This window comes from Octodon degus, unplaced genomic scaffold, assembly GCF_000260255.1.
Source record: "Octodon degus isolate 3935 unplaced genomic scaffold, OctDeg1.0 scaffold00147, whole genome shotgun sequence".
Lineage (NCBI taxonomy): Eukaryota > Metazoa > Chordata > Mammalia > Rodentia > Octodontidae > Octodon > Octodon degus.
In genome coordinates, this window is record NW_004524723.1 from 2890123 (window position 1) to 2908095 (window position 17973).

Consider the following 17973-nt stretch of genomic DNA (forward strand, 5'->3'; position numbering starts at 1 on the left):
AGAGAGAGGCCAGCTCAGCCCACCAGGGGGCGGGCTGGCTGGCATGTGGTGCTGGGGGATTGAACAGCGGTCCCTGATGCTTTTTGCTAAGCTTGTTCTAAGTAGGTGCTTTAGACCACTGAGCCATCTCTCCAGCCCCCAAGGTGTAGCTTTTAATGCCCTAAAATTGCAAGAGTTTTTCAAGCATGACTAACTCTTCTGAATTCAGAGCCAGACAGACATGGGATTGGATTGTGAAGAAACTTTGGGTAGCCAGGCTCAGTGCCACATGGCACAGATTACATGTCTGTAATCCCAGATACTCAGGAGGCTAAAGCAGGAAGATTTTAAATTTAAGGCCAACCTGTGCAATTTAGCAAAACCTGTCTTGGAAAAGCTTTAGGTGGCCTGTCTGATATGGGGAGCGAGTTGGGGGTCTGCATCCAGATCTGAGACCAGAGCTTGAGCCATCAGCTGGCTCGTCAGTCACCACTAGGCTTCTCAGTGGCAGAGGGCTTTAATCCAGGGAAGCCCAATCTGTTTAAGGGGTTAAGATTAGGTTGCTAGTTGATAAATGGGAGTCAGGGAACATATAAATGAAAAGGTGATACACTAACCTTTTCTATAATATCTGTATCATCAGCCTTCTTTACATTGCACAGGAGGTTGTCTTTAGCCATGTTGATGTTGGTGGTGCAAGGGAAATAAAGCCATAGGAAATGTAGAAGAAAATAGGGTAATATATCACTCGCGGTCAGTGCACTTTTAGGTTTTCCAGATCCAAGAAAAATGCTACTGGGGAAGGGGAGAGGAGACTGACATCTTGAGGAAGAAAGCAAGAAAAGGAATACTTTGTAGTGACTGGAGTAGAGAGTAGCAGCCTGACTAGTATTTGAAACTAGTCAGCTATGATCAACCTAGCAGTGTAGCCTGAAGTACCCTCACTGGAGCTCTGTTACCCCCTTTGTGCCAGCGATCTGAGCACCTCGGGAAATGAAAGTCAGCTTTTTCTGTGGAGAAAATTAGGCAGCCCTACTTCAGGCCCATAGGCTTTGTTTCCAAAGACAAAATGCATGCCAATACCAAATGGGTTAATTCCTTTGGAGCAAACCATAGCCATTGTAGTTACAGTCTTTAAGTATTAGGAGCATATTCACTAGTTATTACAGTGTTGGGTTGCTAGGTGCTGAACTTAAGCTAGGTAATTTTAGGTATACATAAAGTAGCAATGAAGAATAAGGATAAGAATACCACTTGGGAAGTTGCCCCATTTTTTTTCAGGTTTATTCACTTGGAGTGAAGACTCTTGACTTCTATCCTCTTTTTCTTCCACGAATTTCTTCTTACAGATGATGCAGTTGTGTGGTTAAGTTTCATCTTTCCTAAGTATGTGTCAGAAACTTTTATGAAGCAGGCATTACATAATTGGAGTGTGACATTGCAGTTACATAGGGTAAAACAGATTTGTGGTCATTGCTCTTGGGGATGTGAGTATAAGTGGCACAGCTTTGTGTCATAGGGCTTCAGTGAGCTCAGGTGGAACCTGTTTTATAGTATGTAAGAAGGGAGGTCATTGTAGTACTGATAGTTTTCTGAATGATGTATGATATGTGGAGGTACAGTTACATTTGGAAATTTTTGGGAAGAGTTGCTATGATTTTGATAAAGGACAGGGCATGTATATGTAAGCACTCAAACACACACACACACACACACACACACACACAGTGAATCTTGCAGCAGGGAAAATAAATGGATCAAGGGAGCACCCACAGACACATGGGTTTTTTTTAAATTTTTTTTTCACACATGGGTTTTATTTTATTTTATTTTATTTTTGCCAGTTCAATATAGTTTATTAAATACTGTAGAAACATAATCCACATACTTAAGTGACTTTTTAAAAAAATACATAATACATGTGCATTAAGATATTTTTATTTTGGACTGCATTTTTATGGAAATTTTGTGGAGAAGTACTTGCATCAAGCATATTGTATTAATTAGTTGTATATGCTTCCATTACTTGAGAAACTTTCACAGGATTATCAAACTAAGCTCATAAACTTTCTCTCCAGTTCACACATGGGCTTTAAATTTGCATTGGCTCAAGTAGAATTTTCTAAGCATCATACAGGCAGTGTAATTATAAGTGCTGAACTGAGTGACCTGTAAATGGCATTTGATTTGAACCAGTTCGTGCATTTAGGCATTGAGTTATCTAGCCACTATATATGAATATAAGCTGGTGTTGGTAGCCTGTCCCACTGCCCCTGTCTTCTGCATCTCTTGGGACCCTATTCTATTTTAGTAGTGTGGCTTTTCAGGGCAAGTAAACAGAGAAGAATCAAATATTAACTGAAAGAATTAACTGTTTACCAAGAGCTACCTTTACACTGCCTTTGTGACTGTTATTTCTGGTATGTGTTTTAGTCAATAGCTGTGCCGTGAACCCATGTCTTCATGATGGCAAATGTATTGTGGACCTCACCAATCATGGCTATCGATGTATCTGCCCTCCTTCATGGCAAGGAGACAACTGCAGTGTGGGTAAGAATAAAAGTAATGTCCAGGTGTCTATGGTATCATGTCAGCTATTCAAAATGTAGAAGAATAAGTACTTAAATTAATACCATGCCTACCTGAGAGTTAATATGCTTCTGTGTTGCCAGCAAGATAATATGAGATACTGTAATATGCTGATAAACTTTCTTATCTGGTTACATTTGTCAGATTCTCTACACTTCTGCCACACTGGGGCACCTGCAGTTCCTTAAAGACCCCTTCACTGCCTTGTCCTTGGCATTTAATGTTCTGGTGCCTAGATCTGGTCCACCCAAGTCTGTTTCTTGAAGTCCTTCCAGTGTTAGCCCAGATGTTTTGTGAAATGTCCTTCATTCCCTCCTCCATCAAAATTTGCTGTTTTCTCTATACATCTTTAACACACCTTGTGATTATAGCTGTTTGTATGCCCACCTCTGTCTTCAGGAGTGGCTGATCTCTTGCTCATCTTATGGGCCTCACTGTACCTAGGGCCATTTGATTCTTAGTGAGTACTTACTTTGTACTCAATTAATGATTTTTCTGTCTGCCAAAATCATGTGGTCTTTTTTTTTTTTTCCTTTGCAGATGTGAACGAATGCCTCTTGAATCGCTGCCCACGTCAGGCCATATGTAACAATACTCAGGGATCTTTTATCTGTAGATGCCCCGTTGGCTACCATTTGGAAAAAGGAATCTGCAGTTTGGGTAAGAGATTTAGTCTATCTTAGAATTTATTCTCACAATGTATTTTATAAAATAACATTTACTATTTTAATTTCTAGTCAAAATTATTATTTGTTCAAGATATAATTTTAAGAAATTAAGAAAAGAGTAGAAGACATTGCCTATTTTAACATTCAGAAATACACTGTAATTTTTAATATGCATCATATTTTATATAAGATTTCTGAAAACATTTTCCTGTTACTAAAAATATTATATAAATATCTTAATGGCTGTATACTGTGTTGTCCTTTGTATATATCATTTGTATATTTGTGCTTAACCTAAATTCTACCCTTTAATTAGGGAAAATAATCGAAAGGATATTCTCACTAAATAGTTTAAAAAACATTGTGGAGAGAATAAAATTCTGATTGTCCTACCACATTCACACATTTTTACCATTTTATTTATTTATTTATTTTTTGTTTTTTGTTTGGCAGAACCAGGGATTAAACTCAGGCCCTTGTGCTTGCCAGGCAAGCGCTTATTCTACTGAGCCATCTCCCTGGCCCCATTTTTACCATTTTAAAAAATGATCTTCATATTCTTATTTGTAGGCAGATACATTTTGGTAAAACTGCTCCTATAATTGTATCAGACTTTTGTCATAGTTTATTTCCTAATTTGATAGATTCATGAAGCTGTTTGGTTTTAAATACAAACTCCATTTTATAGGTTAAAAAGCAGACAGGCAAACCAAATAAAAACTAAGAACCTCACAAGGTTATGAGTGGCCAGGTTTATGTAACCCATTGATAAGAGGCCTAGTTTGCAGCCTATAGTTCTTTCCATTATACAACGAGTTCATTGTAAGATCCTTCGTGTATACGGAGTATGACCCTTGGGAAGATGACAGTTTAGTACCAAACTTTCTAAAGAAATTAGAAGGGAAAATACAGAGTTTCTAAGAGGAAAGAAGAAACTGGCAGATAAAATGACCACCAGTTAAATCACCTTAAGTTGCCCAATGGGATACTTAACACAGTGCTCAGTGAATATTTTTGAGAGACTAAATGTGTATGTTTTTTGAAAGTTATCTTCATGAATTCCTATTACACTCAGGGATAAGGGACTTTTTAAGAAGGTTGGTACCCTACTAAAATAACAGTAAAAGTTTGAAAATTGGAGTATAAGAATTGGACCCTTTTTTAACGAAAAAGAATCTAGACATATAGATATCAGTCAAATCAAGAATTCCTTTGATTCTTATAAGTTATTTACACTTAGGTAATCTGTTTTGTTTAGGCATACTTTATGTGACCAAAGCCAACAGTTTTTAGTTTAAAAAGAAAGAAAAAGGAAATAATTTTGTTTTGAAGTACATTCATCCAGAGGCCTAGTTTCTAGCTTCAGGGTCACCACCTACAGTATATAGCCACTGAGCCTCAGTTTCCTCATCTATAAAATCATTACAGTCTGCTTTGCTTCTCAGTCAAGATTATTGTGAGGATCAAAAAAAACTATATTGGACCAAGCTTTGAAAATAGTTAAGAACTGTCCAGATGGGAAGTTTCATTTAACATTAGTCTCAAACCCTTGGACCAAATTTAAAGCTATGAGAACAAACTACTCTGATACAAAGTAGTAATTATGAAAATTTCCACAAGTTATTTAGCTAAGATAGTTAAATGCTGTGCTTTATTAACATAGCAGTTAATCAAAAGTTAAATTTGAAGCAGAAATTCATCTTAAAGTTGGATGATGTTACTGCAGGCAGGAAGGTATAAATAAATGTCTTTAGAAAAATCCCTGCCTAGAAAGAGTGTGGGGTTTGGGAGGCCTGATACAGCTTCATACTCATGCTGAGAGCAGACCCCTCATCAACTGCCAAGATTCAGAAACTTCTTTGTACTCGTGGTGTGTACCCATTTCCACTGTGCACATTTCTGTAGGGAGAGTCTGGATGTGCCTGGACGTGTGAGAGGTGAAGATGAAGGAGAGGGGTGACTGTTCCAGAAGCCTGTGTGCAGTGCCCCACAGGTAGCACAGATGAGGAGAGCAGCTCTATTGTGTTAACAATCATCTTTCCCTTTTCAAGTCATTTAGCCTTATTGTTCATAAACATCAGAGGAACATGCAAATTAGAGCATGCTGAAATGCTTTCATTTGGCCAAGAATGTTTTCAAAGAGCTCCCTGCTGCTCAGAAAGAGTCCTAAGCAGCTGGCTTCACTGAACTGTAGAACAAGCAGAAAGATGTTAAATAAGGATTAAGGGCTTTAGACAGTCAAGTATAAGATGTTAAATGTTTTCCTTAGCTCATTTATGCCCCTTTTTCTTAATTCTGCATGCAAGCTTTCCGTGAAAGAGCAGCTTCATGCGCTTCTGTGTTTTGGATTTTTTTTTTTTTTCTGTCCAGAGGGAAAGATAAGAATTTAATATAATGGAAGATGAGAGCCAGATATAAAGCAGGCTGTCAATTTTTGGTTGTCTGCCCATTTCTAAGTCCCATTCCCCTCAGGCCAAATCAGCACAAATTGGTGTTATTTTATGAGTGAAATGGGCCTTGAAAATGGGGTTGTTTTCCTTAATTTCTGAACCCAGCAGTGTCTTAAACAGGGGTTATTTTCATTAGGTGGCTCATAATCAGGGAGGCTGACAGACCCCAGAGTATAGACCCACTAAGAGTGCTTGGCTCCTTTCTCTGTAGCTACTGGTTGTTCTCAGAACATCATACACTTTGGGAAGCAGAGGATATCATAGGGTAAGAAGAACTTTGAAGAAGCACACACAGGAATTTGAATGCTGGGTTTGATCCCCGCAAGCTGAATGATCTTTCTCAAGAAGTTACCTAACTTCTGGAAACCATTGTTTATCAATAATAAAACAGGCATTTCTGCTGAGCAAGAGTAAGAGGGTTGGAAAGGGGTGTCTTTAATGAGAAGAAGAAACTGAAGCACCCCTTTGAAGTAAAAAGCACCCCTTAGAGAACAAGAGCTTTCCTTCTTCTAAAGTCTGACGAAGCCTGATGAATAATTTTAGTATTTGTCCCCACATCTCCACTCCTTTCTCTGAAACTATGTTTTTTAGACCTGCTCATCATTCGTATCACAACCTTATTGAGCATCTGTTTTGTAGGAGGCCATCTGGGTGATGTCCACAAGATGCCTCTTCTCCACAGTACTTGTACATACACCAAAAAAGACGTCTTGGCATCTCCCACCCAAAGGATTTCTCAGTCTTAACTCTTCAGGTCAGTCGAGTAGATTGCTCACTCTGCTTGACAGGAACCTAGGAGAGGCAGGGACAGTCTCTACCCTCAAGGAAAAACAAATGCAGAGCTCATCCTGTATAGGAGGGTAAAACTGGCTACCCACAGAGATTCACAGACAGTGGCCTTGCATGGGCCTTTCTGTTGTATGATTTAATGGGTAACCTCTTCATTTTCAGTTAGAACCTTCGTGTCAGAGTTTAAAGTGAAGAAACAGTTTCTTAATACTACCTTGGAAAAATATTCAGATTTACATAAAATTGAAAGTGAAATCACCAAAATGGTAAGTTTCCTTAAAAGCCTCTTGTTTAAAAAAAAAAAAAGAAAAAAGCCTTTTGTGATAATCTTTTTTTTTTATAGAACAGATTTTATTCAGAGTGGTGAACCGCTTATGGTTCACCTCTCTGGGACTCTTCATTTCTTTTATGTCTGCAAGGGAAACTTCATAGTAAAATACAAAGCCTCTTGGAAATAGAAGAAAGCTGTTGAGAAAGAACACTAGAAATACTAGAAGTATTTCTTCAGTTTGTCTTCACATTTAGTCTTCACTGCATTGTGTTTCTTTTCCACATGCAAACTCTTTTTTTTTGCGGAACCGGAGATTGAACTCAGGCCCTTACGCTTGCCAGGGAAACACTTATTCCACTGAGTCATCTCCCCGGCCCCAACATACAAACTCTTAATCACAGAATAAAAGGCTGCATATACCAGAGAGGGATGTAGGGGAAGAGGGAAGACCCAGTGCTGTTCAGACAACTCCTTTTCAGGTGGTACAAAAATTTAGGGCCTGTGTAAGGTATAATCCTTCACATTATTCAGAGCTTGGTGTCTTACCTGACTTGTATTTTTCGTCCAGTGTCACTGATATATGGATGATATTCAGCTGCCAAATAATCCAATATTATAAGGGAAATAGTTTAACTTCCAATCTGCTAGCTGAGTTCATGTTCTCTAAAATCAAAGAATAAATTCTAAGAGCAACAGAGGTTAAAAGCAGAAAATATTTATTGGTAGAAAGTTTCATCTAAGAGAAACAGAAGGGGTCCCATGTGAGTTGCTGAGGACCTCACTTATAAGGGGAGTTTCACTGAGGGGAGTTTCATAGAGTAGAACCATGAGGTGAGGTGGGTCTAAGGTAGGAAAAACTATAATCAGCTAGTAAGATTATGTGTATAATTGCCTAGGTAACATTGATCCAAGGGGAAATCACAAGGTGGGTATAAGATAGGATAAAACTGTAATGAACCTATGAAATTACAAGTATAATCACTTAAATAATGTTGGTTAAATGGGGATGCAAGTTATATATCAAATATTCAGAGAAAAAACCAGGACTTTTCCTGAAAGGGAGGTTTTGTTCCCTTGCTCAAGGCAATGGATACCTATTTAGAATGTAGACACAGTCATTTTATCTTTTGTTTTGAGATCTGGCCTTTATGAATGTGCCCTACCAACCGTTATAATCTATCTGTATTTACTCTTTTCAAGGGTCTATCACTCTCTGACTGCTTATAATATTTCTAATTAACAGCTTTCTATAATGTCACTATATAATTTATTGGAGATATGGTCAACCTGTCTATAAGAAACGGTAAAGAATTAAACAGCAAGTGAGAAAACTATTCACATGATCTTTCCCAAGATGCCATTCTGTTTAACAGTCCTTGGAGAAAAAGTTATTAATGTAAGCATTTGATAACATTCCACACTTCTCTCCACCTCTGAAGAATCGGATGGCTCTGAGGCACTGGTTTTAGAGATAGATGAGTCTTCATGAGACATGATATTGAGACCTTCTGCTCTGTAGAAGTTATCTCCAGTCCTTGTTATGGAAGGTAGGTAGGAAGTAGGCACATACTTTATGGTATAAAGGGATTTTCTGCTCTCTCTGAGGGTGCAAGGCAAACATAAGGAGTATGTCTTAATTTTCTCTCAACCAAGGGGCTCTTGACTCACAGATTGTAATTTCCCATGGAGAGCCTTTTTGAAGAAAACCTAGCTTTGACTTAGGTCAACTCATTGTAGATGATGAGGGCTCTATATTGTGCCCATCAGACCTGAGGAAGCTGAGAGAATCTGAGTCTTTTCAGTGAACATGTTCACATATGCAGAATACAAATAAACAGTTGCCTCTGAGTTTCTGAAACCCTAGGTCTTAGAAGAGATTTGCGCCTTTGAAGATGTTTTGTGTCCAAGGGTGCTGTTCTGAACATTATTTCCTGCCAAGATTCCCCCACTGATTTACTATTTGCCTCTCTCCCTTTGTACTCAGGGAACAACAGAAAGGCATTTAAGAGAGGAACAAAAAAAAAAAAAAAAAAAAAAAGGATACCACTTGTGTTTAAAGCTGCCTGCTGGTAACTTGATGGCTGGAAAATGTCTATTTTATCCTGAAAATAGATTCTTGGTTGAAGGCTTTTGTGTAGCTTGCAATTAATGATGAATCTGTTCTTCCTTGCAGTTAAATATATGTTTTTCAACATTACCTGGTTATATCCAATCCACAGCTCATGTATCAAGGTAAGAAACAAAATTATATTTGTCTGTGAACCAGTCTGTGGAAAAGGGAGGCTATTCTCATAGGGACAATAGCAACAAAACTGGGCTCTATTTCAATTGAGCCTCTCACTGCGTGGCCCAGGGCCAAGGTCACTGGAACTTCATGTGTTCTTACTCCCTTTCTGGAGAATAGCAATGACACTTTTCACAAGCTCTGGGGCCCACATGTCGTTTAGGTCAAGTAAACTTTCCCAACCTTTGCCCCTAGGGAGTCCAGTGCATTTGTGACCTCCCTGCAAACCACCTTTTCCCTGGCCTCCAGTGTGACACTGTTTGACCTGAACGATGGGATTCAGAAATTTGTCAACTCCTGCAGGTCCTCTGCTGAAGTCTGCCAACTCTTGGGATCCCAGGCGCGGGTCTTTAGAGGTAAGAGATGTAAAGGTCCTTGGAGAAGACCCTCCCCCACACATTCAGACCCAGACCAGAGGGATAGGAGGTATTCTAGGCTCAACCCTAGGAGAACTCTTCAGAGAGCCTGCCTTTGGAAAGGATGTAAGGCAAGAGGACTTTGTGTGTGTGCACCTTTGTGGGGGTATGCAGGTGCACACAAACACACACATGTGTGCACACATCTGTAAAGTCCTGTGTGCATATAACCCTGAGGACTCTTGTATGGTGTAGAGGTGAAAAGGAGAGGGATATCAGAGCTAATGTAATGAAGAGAAGCTAACTATTCTTCTTGCCAGTGGAGCCAAACTCATACACAGATGTTCCTCTGCTAGTCTGTGACCCCAAAAGCTTCATTGTGATAACTATTAAGTAAAAAATGTGTGCACAGTATTACCTATCTTTTTTGCTTATTTACAGATTCTAGACACACATAACAACAGTAGAAGAATACTTAGCAGAATACTCCCAGTGGTACCAATAACAATGATGATATTCCTACTCTTGTTCTTGCTTTGCCTGTTTTATCAAAAGCTTCAGTAGTGCATCTAGAGTACGGTACATGAAGAAAGAAATTTGAGACAAGTTTAGAAGGCAGATTTGGGTCTTGGAAGGGAAGTTTCACCTCTGGGATGGGAAAGCTGCTAGAATCAAAGGTGTTTCTCAGTGAAAGGGGCTGGTCCCGCTTGGCACATCGTAAGTAATCAAAGTGGGTTCTGGTTAGCTCACTTTACCACAGGACTAGTGCTGGCAGAGGATGCAGGATGTAGTGTCAGCCTCCCCATCTGGTATCCAGATGCTGGCATAAGGTAGTAGTGTCAGGTTTTGCATTTTGTCTACTGATAGGTCTAGGACATTCTCAGTGGGCCAGGTTTTTGTAATTGCTGGTCCAGTGAACTTTCTCCTATGGCCTTGCACAATGTAGAGCTTGAGAGCTATGTGGTTAACCTTTCACCTTGGAAAAAGTGCTGGAGGTTGGCCAACTTAAGGGCTCATTATTAATTTGAAAATATGGTTTAAACTTTCTAGTAACTCTAGAAAGTAATTCTAGTAGCTTTTAATTAGGCAGTTGGTTTAAAAAAGTGTATGCCCCATTATATTCTCCTGAAAACTAAGGCTCTTTGGTTTGACTTCTTTGTTTCTTTTGCCAAGGATTTAGGGGTACCAGTTCTTCCTCCCCAGTGAGGCAGGAACCTTTCAATTAACCCCATATTTGTAGAGTACATTTTATACATTCAGCATTTATATACATTAGTTATTTGTAAATGTATTTGTGCCTTGCAAATCAGGTTGCCAGAAACTTGGATTTTTAAGAGCCTGCTCATAGCAGCCCTACTACTCTCTGACTTTTGTTCTTTGAATTAATTGGATACGGCTTGCAGTATTGCTCCTGTGAATCCTTGTTTCCTTTATGTGGCCCTCATTCTTCTCCTTTCAGAGCTTTTGAGAACCAAATAGCCATGCATATTGGCTAAAAATGAGCTCACTTGCCTGTTTTTCCCTCCACATTTTATAGGCACAACCAGCTAGTCTCTTGGTAACTTTTCTGAGTGCTAGGGAGATGGCTAGACTAGGAGAAGCTGTTGTGCCCTGATATCTGGGTGTTTCTGGCATGTGGAGAGCCCTTGGCTATTCTGGACACTTCCATTGGAAAAGAGTTTTTTGGGGTTTTTTTTTGCCCTTCTATTCACAAAACATCCACTTCCCTGTCTTACAAAGAACTGCAGCACTCATGGTCTCCAGAGGTTTATAGACCTTGGAAATCCCCGTGGAATGTCTCAGCCTTAGATTTACTTGAGTGCTCATTGTCTGTTTGGGCGGATGTTATGCCCAGGAAAGACCATGGGAATTGTGAATGTAGAAAAATCACACCACCAGGATTAAAATGAAAATGAGAGTATATGAAGTGTGGTTGAAAAAATGATGAAGGTTTAATTTTTTTTAAAAATGTGTTACAGTAAAAGACATTGCCACTAATCCTCCTCAGTATGTACCTCCCTGCTTCAAGCACACTTGTCCTTTTATTCTTGACACTTTTTGAAGTCTACTTTTTTTTTTTTTAATTTTATTTATTTATTTATTTTCTTTGCGGAACCGGGGATTGAACTCAAGCCCTTGCACTTGCCAGGGAGGCGTTATTCCATTGAGCCATCTCCCAGCCGTCTTGACACTTTTTGAAGCAGTTCTGGAAGTCTTTTTTGGTATCTTTAGTTGTGCTTTTGTGGCTGCATTAGTGTCCTGGGTCCATTGAAAATATTCCCTTTTCATGGTCATTTTGACTTTGGGGAAAAGCTAGAAGTTACACTGCCGGATCCCGTGAGTATGGTGATTGAAGAAGCACTCTAATGTTTTTACAAACCTGCCTTTCCATTTTGGATGGCACTTGGCAGCAGCGTTCGCTATATGTTTCATCACACCTTATGGATACCCAAAAGGACTTCCAGAGCTGCTTTAGAAAGTGGTAAGAATGATGGGATAAGGATATTGGAAGAGAAAGGAGAGTATTTGGAAGGAGATTGATGACAGTATGTCTTTTAATGTAATTTTTTTAAAATGTTAAACATTCATCATATATTTCCATCACGTCTTGTATGTGGTTTTATTTGGTGGAGTTATGATAAAATACTCTTTGAGAATTTTATGAAAAACAGCTCCTTACTGCAAAGGCAGAGCTTGTTCTCCCCGCTTTTGCATAAATCTATTTCTGTGGAGGGACTGGTTGCTTCAGCATGGCAAAGTACGTGCCGGCCTAGCTCAGTAGGCAGGATGGAAAGAAAGCATGACACTGGCTTCCAGAAACTGTCTAATCAGACCCAGCAATCCAGGCTGGCCGCTGGACAAGCTAGGGATGCACAGATAACTTTTTGTCCTGGGAGTATTTCTTTTTCTGTTAAGGATAGTAGACTGGCAAAGTAGTAGAAGTTCAGTACCTTCTTGGTGCCAACTTTGCAGTGTTCATTTGGTGAGATCTTCCATTAAATAGAAATCTCTCTTAAATACAGACCTTTTACAATAAACAAAGGAAATTCAGTCACACATGAATGGGGTTCTGATTTAACATGCGCACTTCCACTGATAAAGACAGGAAATGCAGGGCTGAGAGCTGAAGTTGTGTCCTTAGCTTACCTTGCAGTGCCCAGGCTGCTCACTGACCTGAGTTCTCAGAACTCCCTACAGTAGTGGCTGCTGGCATCCTGTGTGGGCTGATGAGCCCTAATGCCAGGGCCTGCCTGGGCGAGGAGCAGGTTTGCAGTGTTGACAGCTGCTGCCTCATTCCTGAACAGGTTGAGGTTCCCTTAGAGAAAAAGGACAGACCATGCCTAGAAAATTGGCAGCCACCCCTCAGTGTGCAGCATATACATTTCCCTTTCCATGTTGACCTTACTCTTGCCTCCCAACAACAGTGCACGCTTCTCTTGCCTTGCGCTGTATGCGGGTGTTCACTGTCCAGTTGGTTTCATAACTTCACTCTTCTGTCTGGGTATTCCCACTTATTACATGGACCCTTTGGGGTAGGTCTGCCTCAGATGGTAAAATGTACCCTCACTGTGTGTGCTGTAAACAACTTCGTAGAGGCGCATGCACCCAACAGGGAGTGCTTTATAATAATGAAGTGATTCTTTGTCATTCAAGAAATGAACAAAGCCCTAAAGCAGCCTGCCAGATTGGCTCCTATCCTGCCCACCTCTGCTTCTCTTGGTAAAGGTGCTGAGATCAATGAAAGGGTACATCTCCAGCACATGCAGTCCGACCAGTGCCCACACTAGGTGCCAAAGGCCCAGAGATAAACAAGACACTATCACTGTCGTGGGAGAGACAACCAGATAGACATAACTACACTCCGGTCTGGATAGTTAGACAGCCACCATACTTTTTCTCTTGGGCAGTGCACTGTCAGGGCAGCAGCTACCTGGCAGGAGTGTGCTCCATCCCTCAGGACAGCAGTGGTGAACCTCTGTCAAACACGTGCTGCAGGAGGCGTACAGCACTGTTACTGTCACTGTTACTCTTACACCAAAATTAACACCCGTTACAGTAACACCCATTACTGTTCCACCAAATTGCTCTAGCATCACCCCAGCAGCTGCACATGGGATAACAGCACACACAGTGGGGATGCATGTTGGCATTTTATGGTAAGTGCATTTTGGGTTGCAGTTTGGGTCCTTGGTCTCTAAAAGGTCACTGCCCTAGGCCACACATCACATAAAGCTGAGACATGCTCCACTTCAGACAGATCCGCCTCATGCTGATTGCCTGTGATCTAAATCTGTTCACTACCTAAGATCATGGTCACATTGTCTGGGTTTGGCCCAGTCCTCTAGCACTGCAGGTGTAGAGCACACCTCTTTGAGGCCACATTTGCAGTGGCGCTGCACCTCTTCCACTGTGTTTTCTCTGTGACTACTTTTTCAGTGAGGAGTGCTTGTGAGAGTTCAGTGCTGGGGGCCGGGCCTGACATGGAGAGGGGTGGCGGAGGGCAGTGTAGAACGGCCTTGGCAAAGTTTCCAGAGCCTCTCGAAATGCCAAGTTCATGCATCTGACACTTTTTTTTTGAGGTGGAGGAGGTCTTATTTTGTTTCACTGTCCTGTCTTTCCATTCCAGCGGGCAGCTTGTGCAAGCGAAAGAGTCCACAATGTGACAAAGAGACCTCCATCTGTACCGACCTGGACGGAGTCGCACTGTGCCAGTGCAAGTCGGGCTACTTTCAGTTCAACAAGATGGATCACTCATGCCGAGGTATCTGCAGTTTCTCCTGCAGTTTCTCCAGTTTCTGGGCTGTCCTAGGACAGGAAGACGCCTTTCTCTGTGTGGTCCTCTCCCTCTCTGCTCTGGGTGTAGCTTTTCTAAATTGGGGGTGACTGGTTCTTGTTTTCTTGTTCACAGCAGGATTGAATACATTATCTCCTTAGAATAATAGTATTATCTCCGACTGGTACGTGCTGGTCTCTCTAGTTCCATTCAAAAGAAAAAAGACAAAAGAAGGGAGAAGAGAATGGAATACCTGTGGGAGCAATGCCTGTTTTGTTTTGTTTTGTTTTTTCACTTAAGAGAAAGTTAGGAAAATTATTGTTATGATTACCTAGCTTTATTTATTGCTGGTTAATCTTTTAAAATGGAAATGTAAGCATGGAGCCAGGCCAGTGCCTTATAGGGGTAGCTGCAGCCCAGAAGACCTGAGGCAGAGCCACACTCTGGGTTTCATCTTTGGGGGAGTCAGTTAATTTCCTAAAGCCTCAGTTCCCTCTTCAATGAAATGAGTATTTGGGTACTTCATAGTTATTTCTAATAATTTAAAAAGAAAGTCTATGGAGAAATTCTTTGTAAGCCATCAGCATTTGCTCTTGTATCTTACCCAGGCTGTTGTTGAATTAATGAATTATAATTTTTAAGGTTCATGAAGTATTTGAGAGCTGAAATGTAATTCTGCTAGCCTTTTAGGTGAGGTTTAAATTATTCAGTTTGAGATAAAAACTGCTCAGTGAGTATTGTCTGAGAATATTGCTTTAAACTAAAATTAATTCGGGTCCAGAGCACAGTATACTCTGACGTAAAAGACTGCTGCAGTTCATCAGCAGCAGAGAAGCTGGCACCATAAATATAGGCTAGCATTTGTTTTTTTATGTAGCTTTGAGAATTGCCTCCCATTGGAATGCAGATGACAACAGATTTCCTGCCCAGTCAGCACCTTGCTAGTGACAGATGTACTGGGATCTGAGTAAAAGTCACATACTGGGACAAGGTGACATGTGGCTTATTTCTGTCAGGACTTCCCACCAAAGAAATTGTTCCATCAAAAGAATGTAAAGATACGTTCTGGGGCAGCACTCTTACCCTGATCTTCAGACCCTCTGACCTTGATAGGTTTAGGAATAAAGTCCTTTCAAAGTGGGCAGATCATTTCTCCAGGCAGGACATGTAATGGGTTTTAAAAGAGAAGGCCAGCTCTCTGAGCTGGGCATCAGTGCTGACATGCAACCGCTCTGCAGCATTCCTCGGTACAATGTCAGACTGCTGCTTTGCTATGACGAGCTGGTGCTTGCCAGTTCCCTCTTGCCTGGTCTAGTACAAGTGTTCCTTGACCTTTTTACAAATGAGGTGTTAACAAGAGTTCAAATCGTCCCACTACAGGGATACTCGCTTACCTGTATTTATAACAGCACTATGAGTAGAAGCTGCATCTTAGAAACAGCATACGTCCATCAGCAAATGAGTGGATAAAGAAAATGCATTTACTATTTTGCCATAAAGGAAGATGAACTTGAGACATTTTTTAGGCTCTGCCATAAAGAGCTTGAGGCATTCATAAGAAAAGGGATACAACTTGAGAACATAATGTTAAATGATGTAGGCCAGATGCACAAGCTTAAATTTGTATGACTTCTCTTATGTGAGAAATAAGTATCTATACACACATATACAACAAATAAAGATCAAAATAGAAGAGAGAGGGGGCCTGCCCCTTAGCTCAGTTCTTTAAGTGGCTGCTTCAACAAAGCCGTTAGGCTCAGGTTGCTGTGGTTCAATCCCCACAACTCAAGCCAGCCAGTCATGCCTTGAAGGCATTCGGAGCAAAAAAAAAAAAAGAAGAGAGATAAATAGGACATAAGAAGTTCAAACACTTCCCCAAATTATAAATTCCATTTTTAAAAAATATTTCAATTGCTTCTTGGCCTTTTGGCTAAGATCAAGTGTAAAAATATTTCAAAATATATGCTAATCAGTTTCATTTATAATACTAGTTTGCTTAGTTCATTGAAAAAAATTTGTTTTTATCTGTTTCTTTTTTATAGGAATCTTTTCGATTTGTGTCTTGTACTCTAATAACTACTTTGAAGATAATGATAAACAATGATAATGTAATAACTATTGTTATTCACTTATTATTTGATTATGATGTTTTATTTTATTTTTTCATAAAATAAAAAGGAATGGGAAATTGAGCCTGGCTTCACATTGGTGATGGCACTGAAGCCCATGTGTGATAGATGCTAAGCAGATGCTGGGAGGGGACAATAGGGGTAAAAGTGCAGGCACATAGGGAGTGACTCCTGTGAGGGGAGCTTTAGGAACAGCCCAGCTTGCCACCCTTGCTTCCAGCTAGCATGAGCTATTTCCCTCTGTTTCCAAGTCAGTATTTTCATAATCGTGCCATAGGCTAGTGTTAGCAGTTGCGGAGCTGTTAGAGATTTACCAAGTGTAATGACATAGATCCTGGCAATTTTATGTTTACCAAGTAATGACCCAAGAAGCAGTGTAAGAAAACTTGATTAGCTTGTGGGCTTGTTGCTCAGTCCATAAAGCCCCTATTGAGCAGCACCGTGGTCATCAGGCCTCCCAGGAGTGGATCCTGGAGCTTTGTGGGCCAAAGCCTTGTCGGCTGGGTTCTCATGGCTTAGTAGTGACATCTTCTGGCCATCAATGCTGGAGCACAAGATACCAAATAATAACACTCTGGACACCTTGAATTTGGTCAGTCCCCTTTGGAAATGGAGGAATTATTTCTAAATCAGTGCATCTCAAACTAGTTTGTATCCTGTTCTCAGTTATACACAAACACACAGGCCACTTAGCATAGCACATAAAAATCTTCATAGTATCTACCAGACTTTGAAAGCTAGATAAAAAATTAAAGCAGGTACCCTTCCGATAGGTTTCTTGGCTTCTTTGCATCAAACAGGCATTCTGATGAATTTTAACAATCTGTTTGCATCTCCCAGACTGCAAGTGCCTTGCGGGCCAGGACCATATCTGCCATAGGGCTTAACGCATTGTAGCATTCCATAAGTGTCTGTTGAATGGACACATGGACAGTAAGACAGCAAATATGGTAGGAAAAGATTGGCACATGTTGACTTACCACCAGCAAAGGAACAAAATTGTTATTAATACTTTGCCAGAGCTGGGGAGATGGCTCAGTAGAATAAGCGCTTGCGCACAAGGGCCTGAGTTCAATCCCTGGTTCCCCCCCAAAAAAGACTTTGCCATTTACTTATTGTTTCTAAATTCCTAAGGCTTTAATTTGCCTGTTTCCCATAGCAACAGGGGAAGCCCATTTGGAGGCATTTATGTAAGCTGTTGTCACATGCATTTCATCTTTAGTGCCGGTGGTCGGCATCCCTCTGGGCTGTACATGGTGAGGTGCTGGCTCCTAACGAGCACCCGAGTGTCTCACTGTGAAGTGGTTTCTGCACAGGGTCTCCAGCATAGCAGCAGGCATACAGTACATTCAGTCTTTGATGTATGAGTATATGAGCCCTTTTGAAATAGACACCAAGGAATTAGGCCACTTCTGTCACTAAATGAAAATATCCCAACCCGTTGGCTGTCATGCAGCATAGCAGATGGACCTTATGTGTGGCTGGATGACAGCCAAGAGAAGAGAGGTCCTGCACTGCAGATGAGGGTTAGGAAGGTAAATTTGATGCAAAAACTTTTTCAGGAAGAAGAGTTTAGAATACAACAAATTAGGTGACATCACCCGCTTCAGTGCCCAGGAAAGGCAGGGGTACTCAGCCTGTCTCTTCAAGAAGACCTGCTGTCGTAAAGCCAGAAAGTTCAAAG

The 17973-nt window shown here is 40.7% G+C and overlaps 1 protein-coding gene across 2 annotated transcripts in view; it reads left to right on the top strand.

Moving 5' to 3' along the window:
• Heg1 (heart development protein with EGF like domains 1) overlaps positions 1-17973 on the top strand; it is an 81621-nt gene that overhangs the window by 37745 nt on the left and 25903 nt on the right. For both annotated transcript variants that reach the window (XR_002818242.1, XM_023702171.1), the window contains 6 exons: positions 2413-2529; positions 3109-3228; positions 6638-6741; positions 8920-8978; positions 9226-9386; positions 14014-14148. Coding sequence is in view for 1 of the 2 variants with exons in the window: in XM_023702171.1 (XP_023557939.1) it covers positions 2413-2529; positions 3109-3228; positions 6638-6741; positions 8920-8978; positions 9226-9386; positions 14014-14148 (696 nt within the window). In the remaining variant the exon portion in view is untranslated. The remainder of the gene's footprint in view (positions 1-2412; positions 2530-3108; positions 3229-6637; positions 6742-8919; positions 8979-9225; positions 9387-14013; positions 14149-17973) is intronic.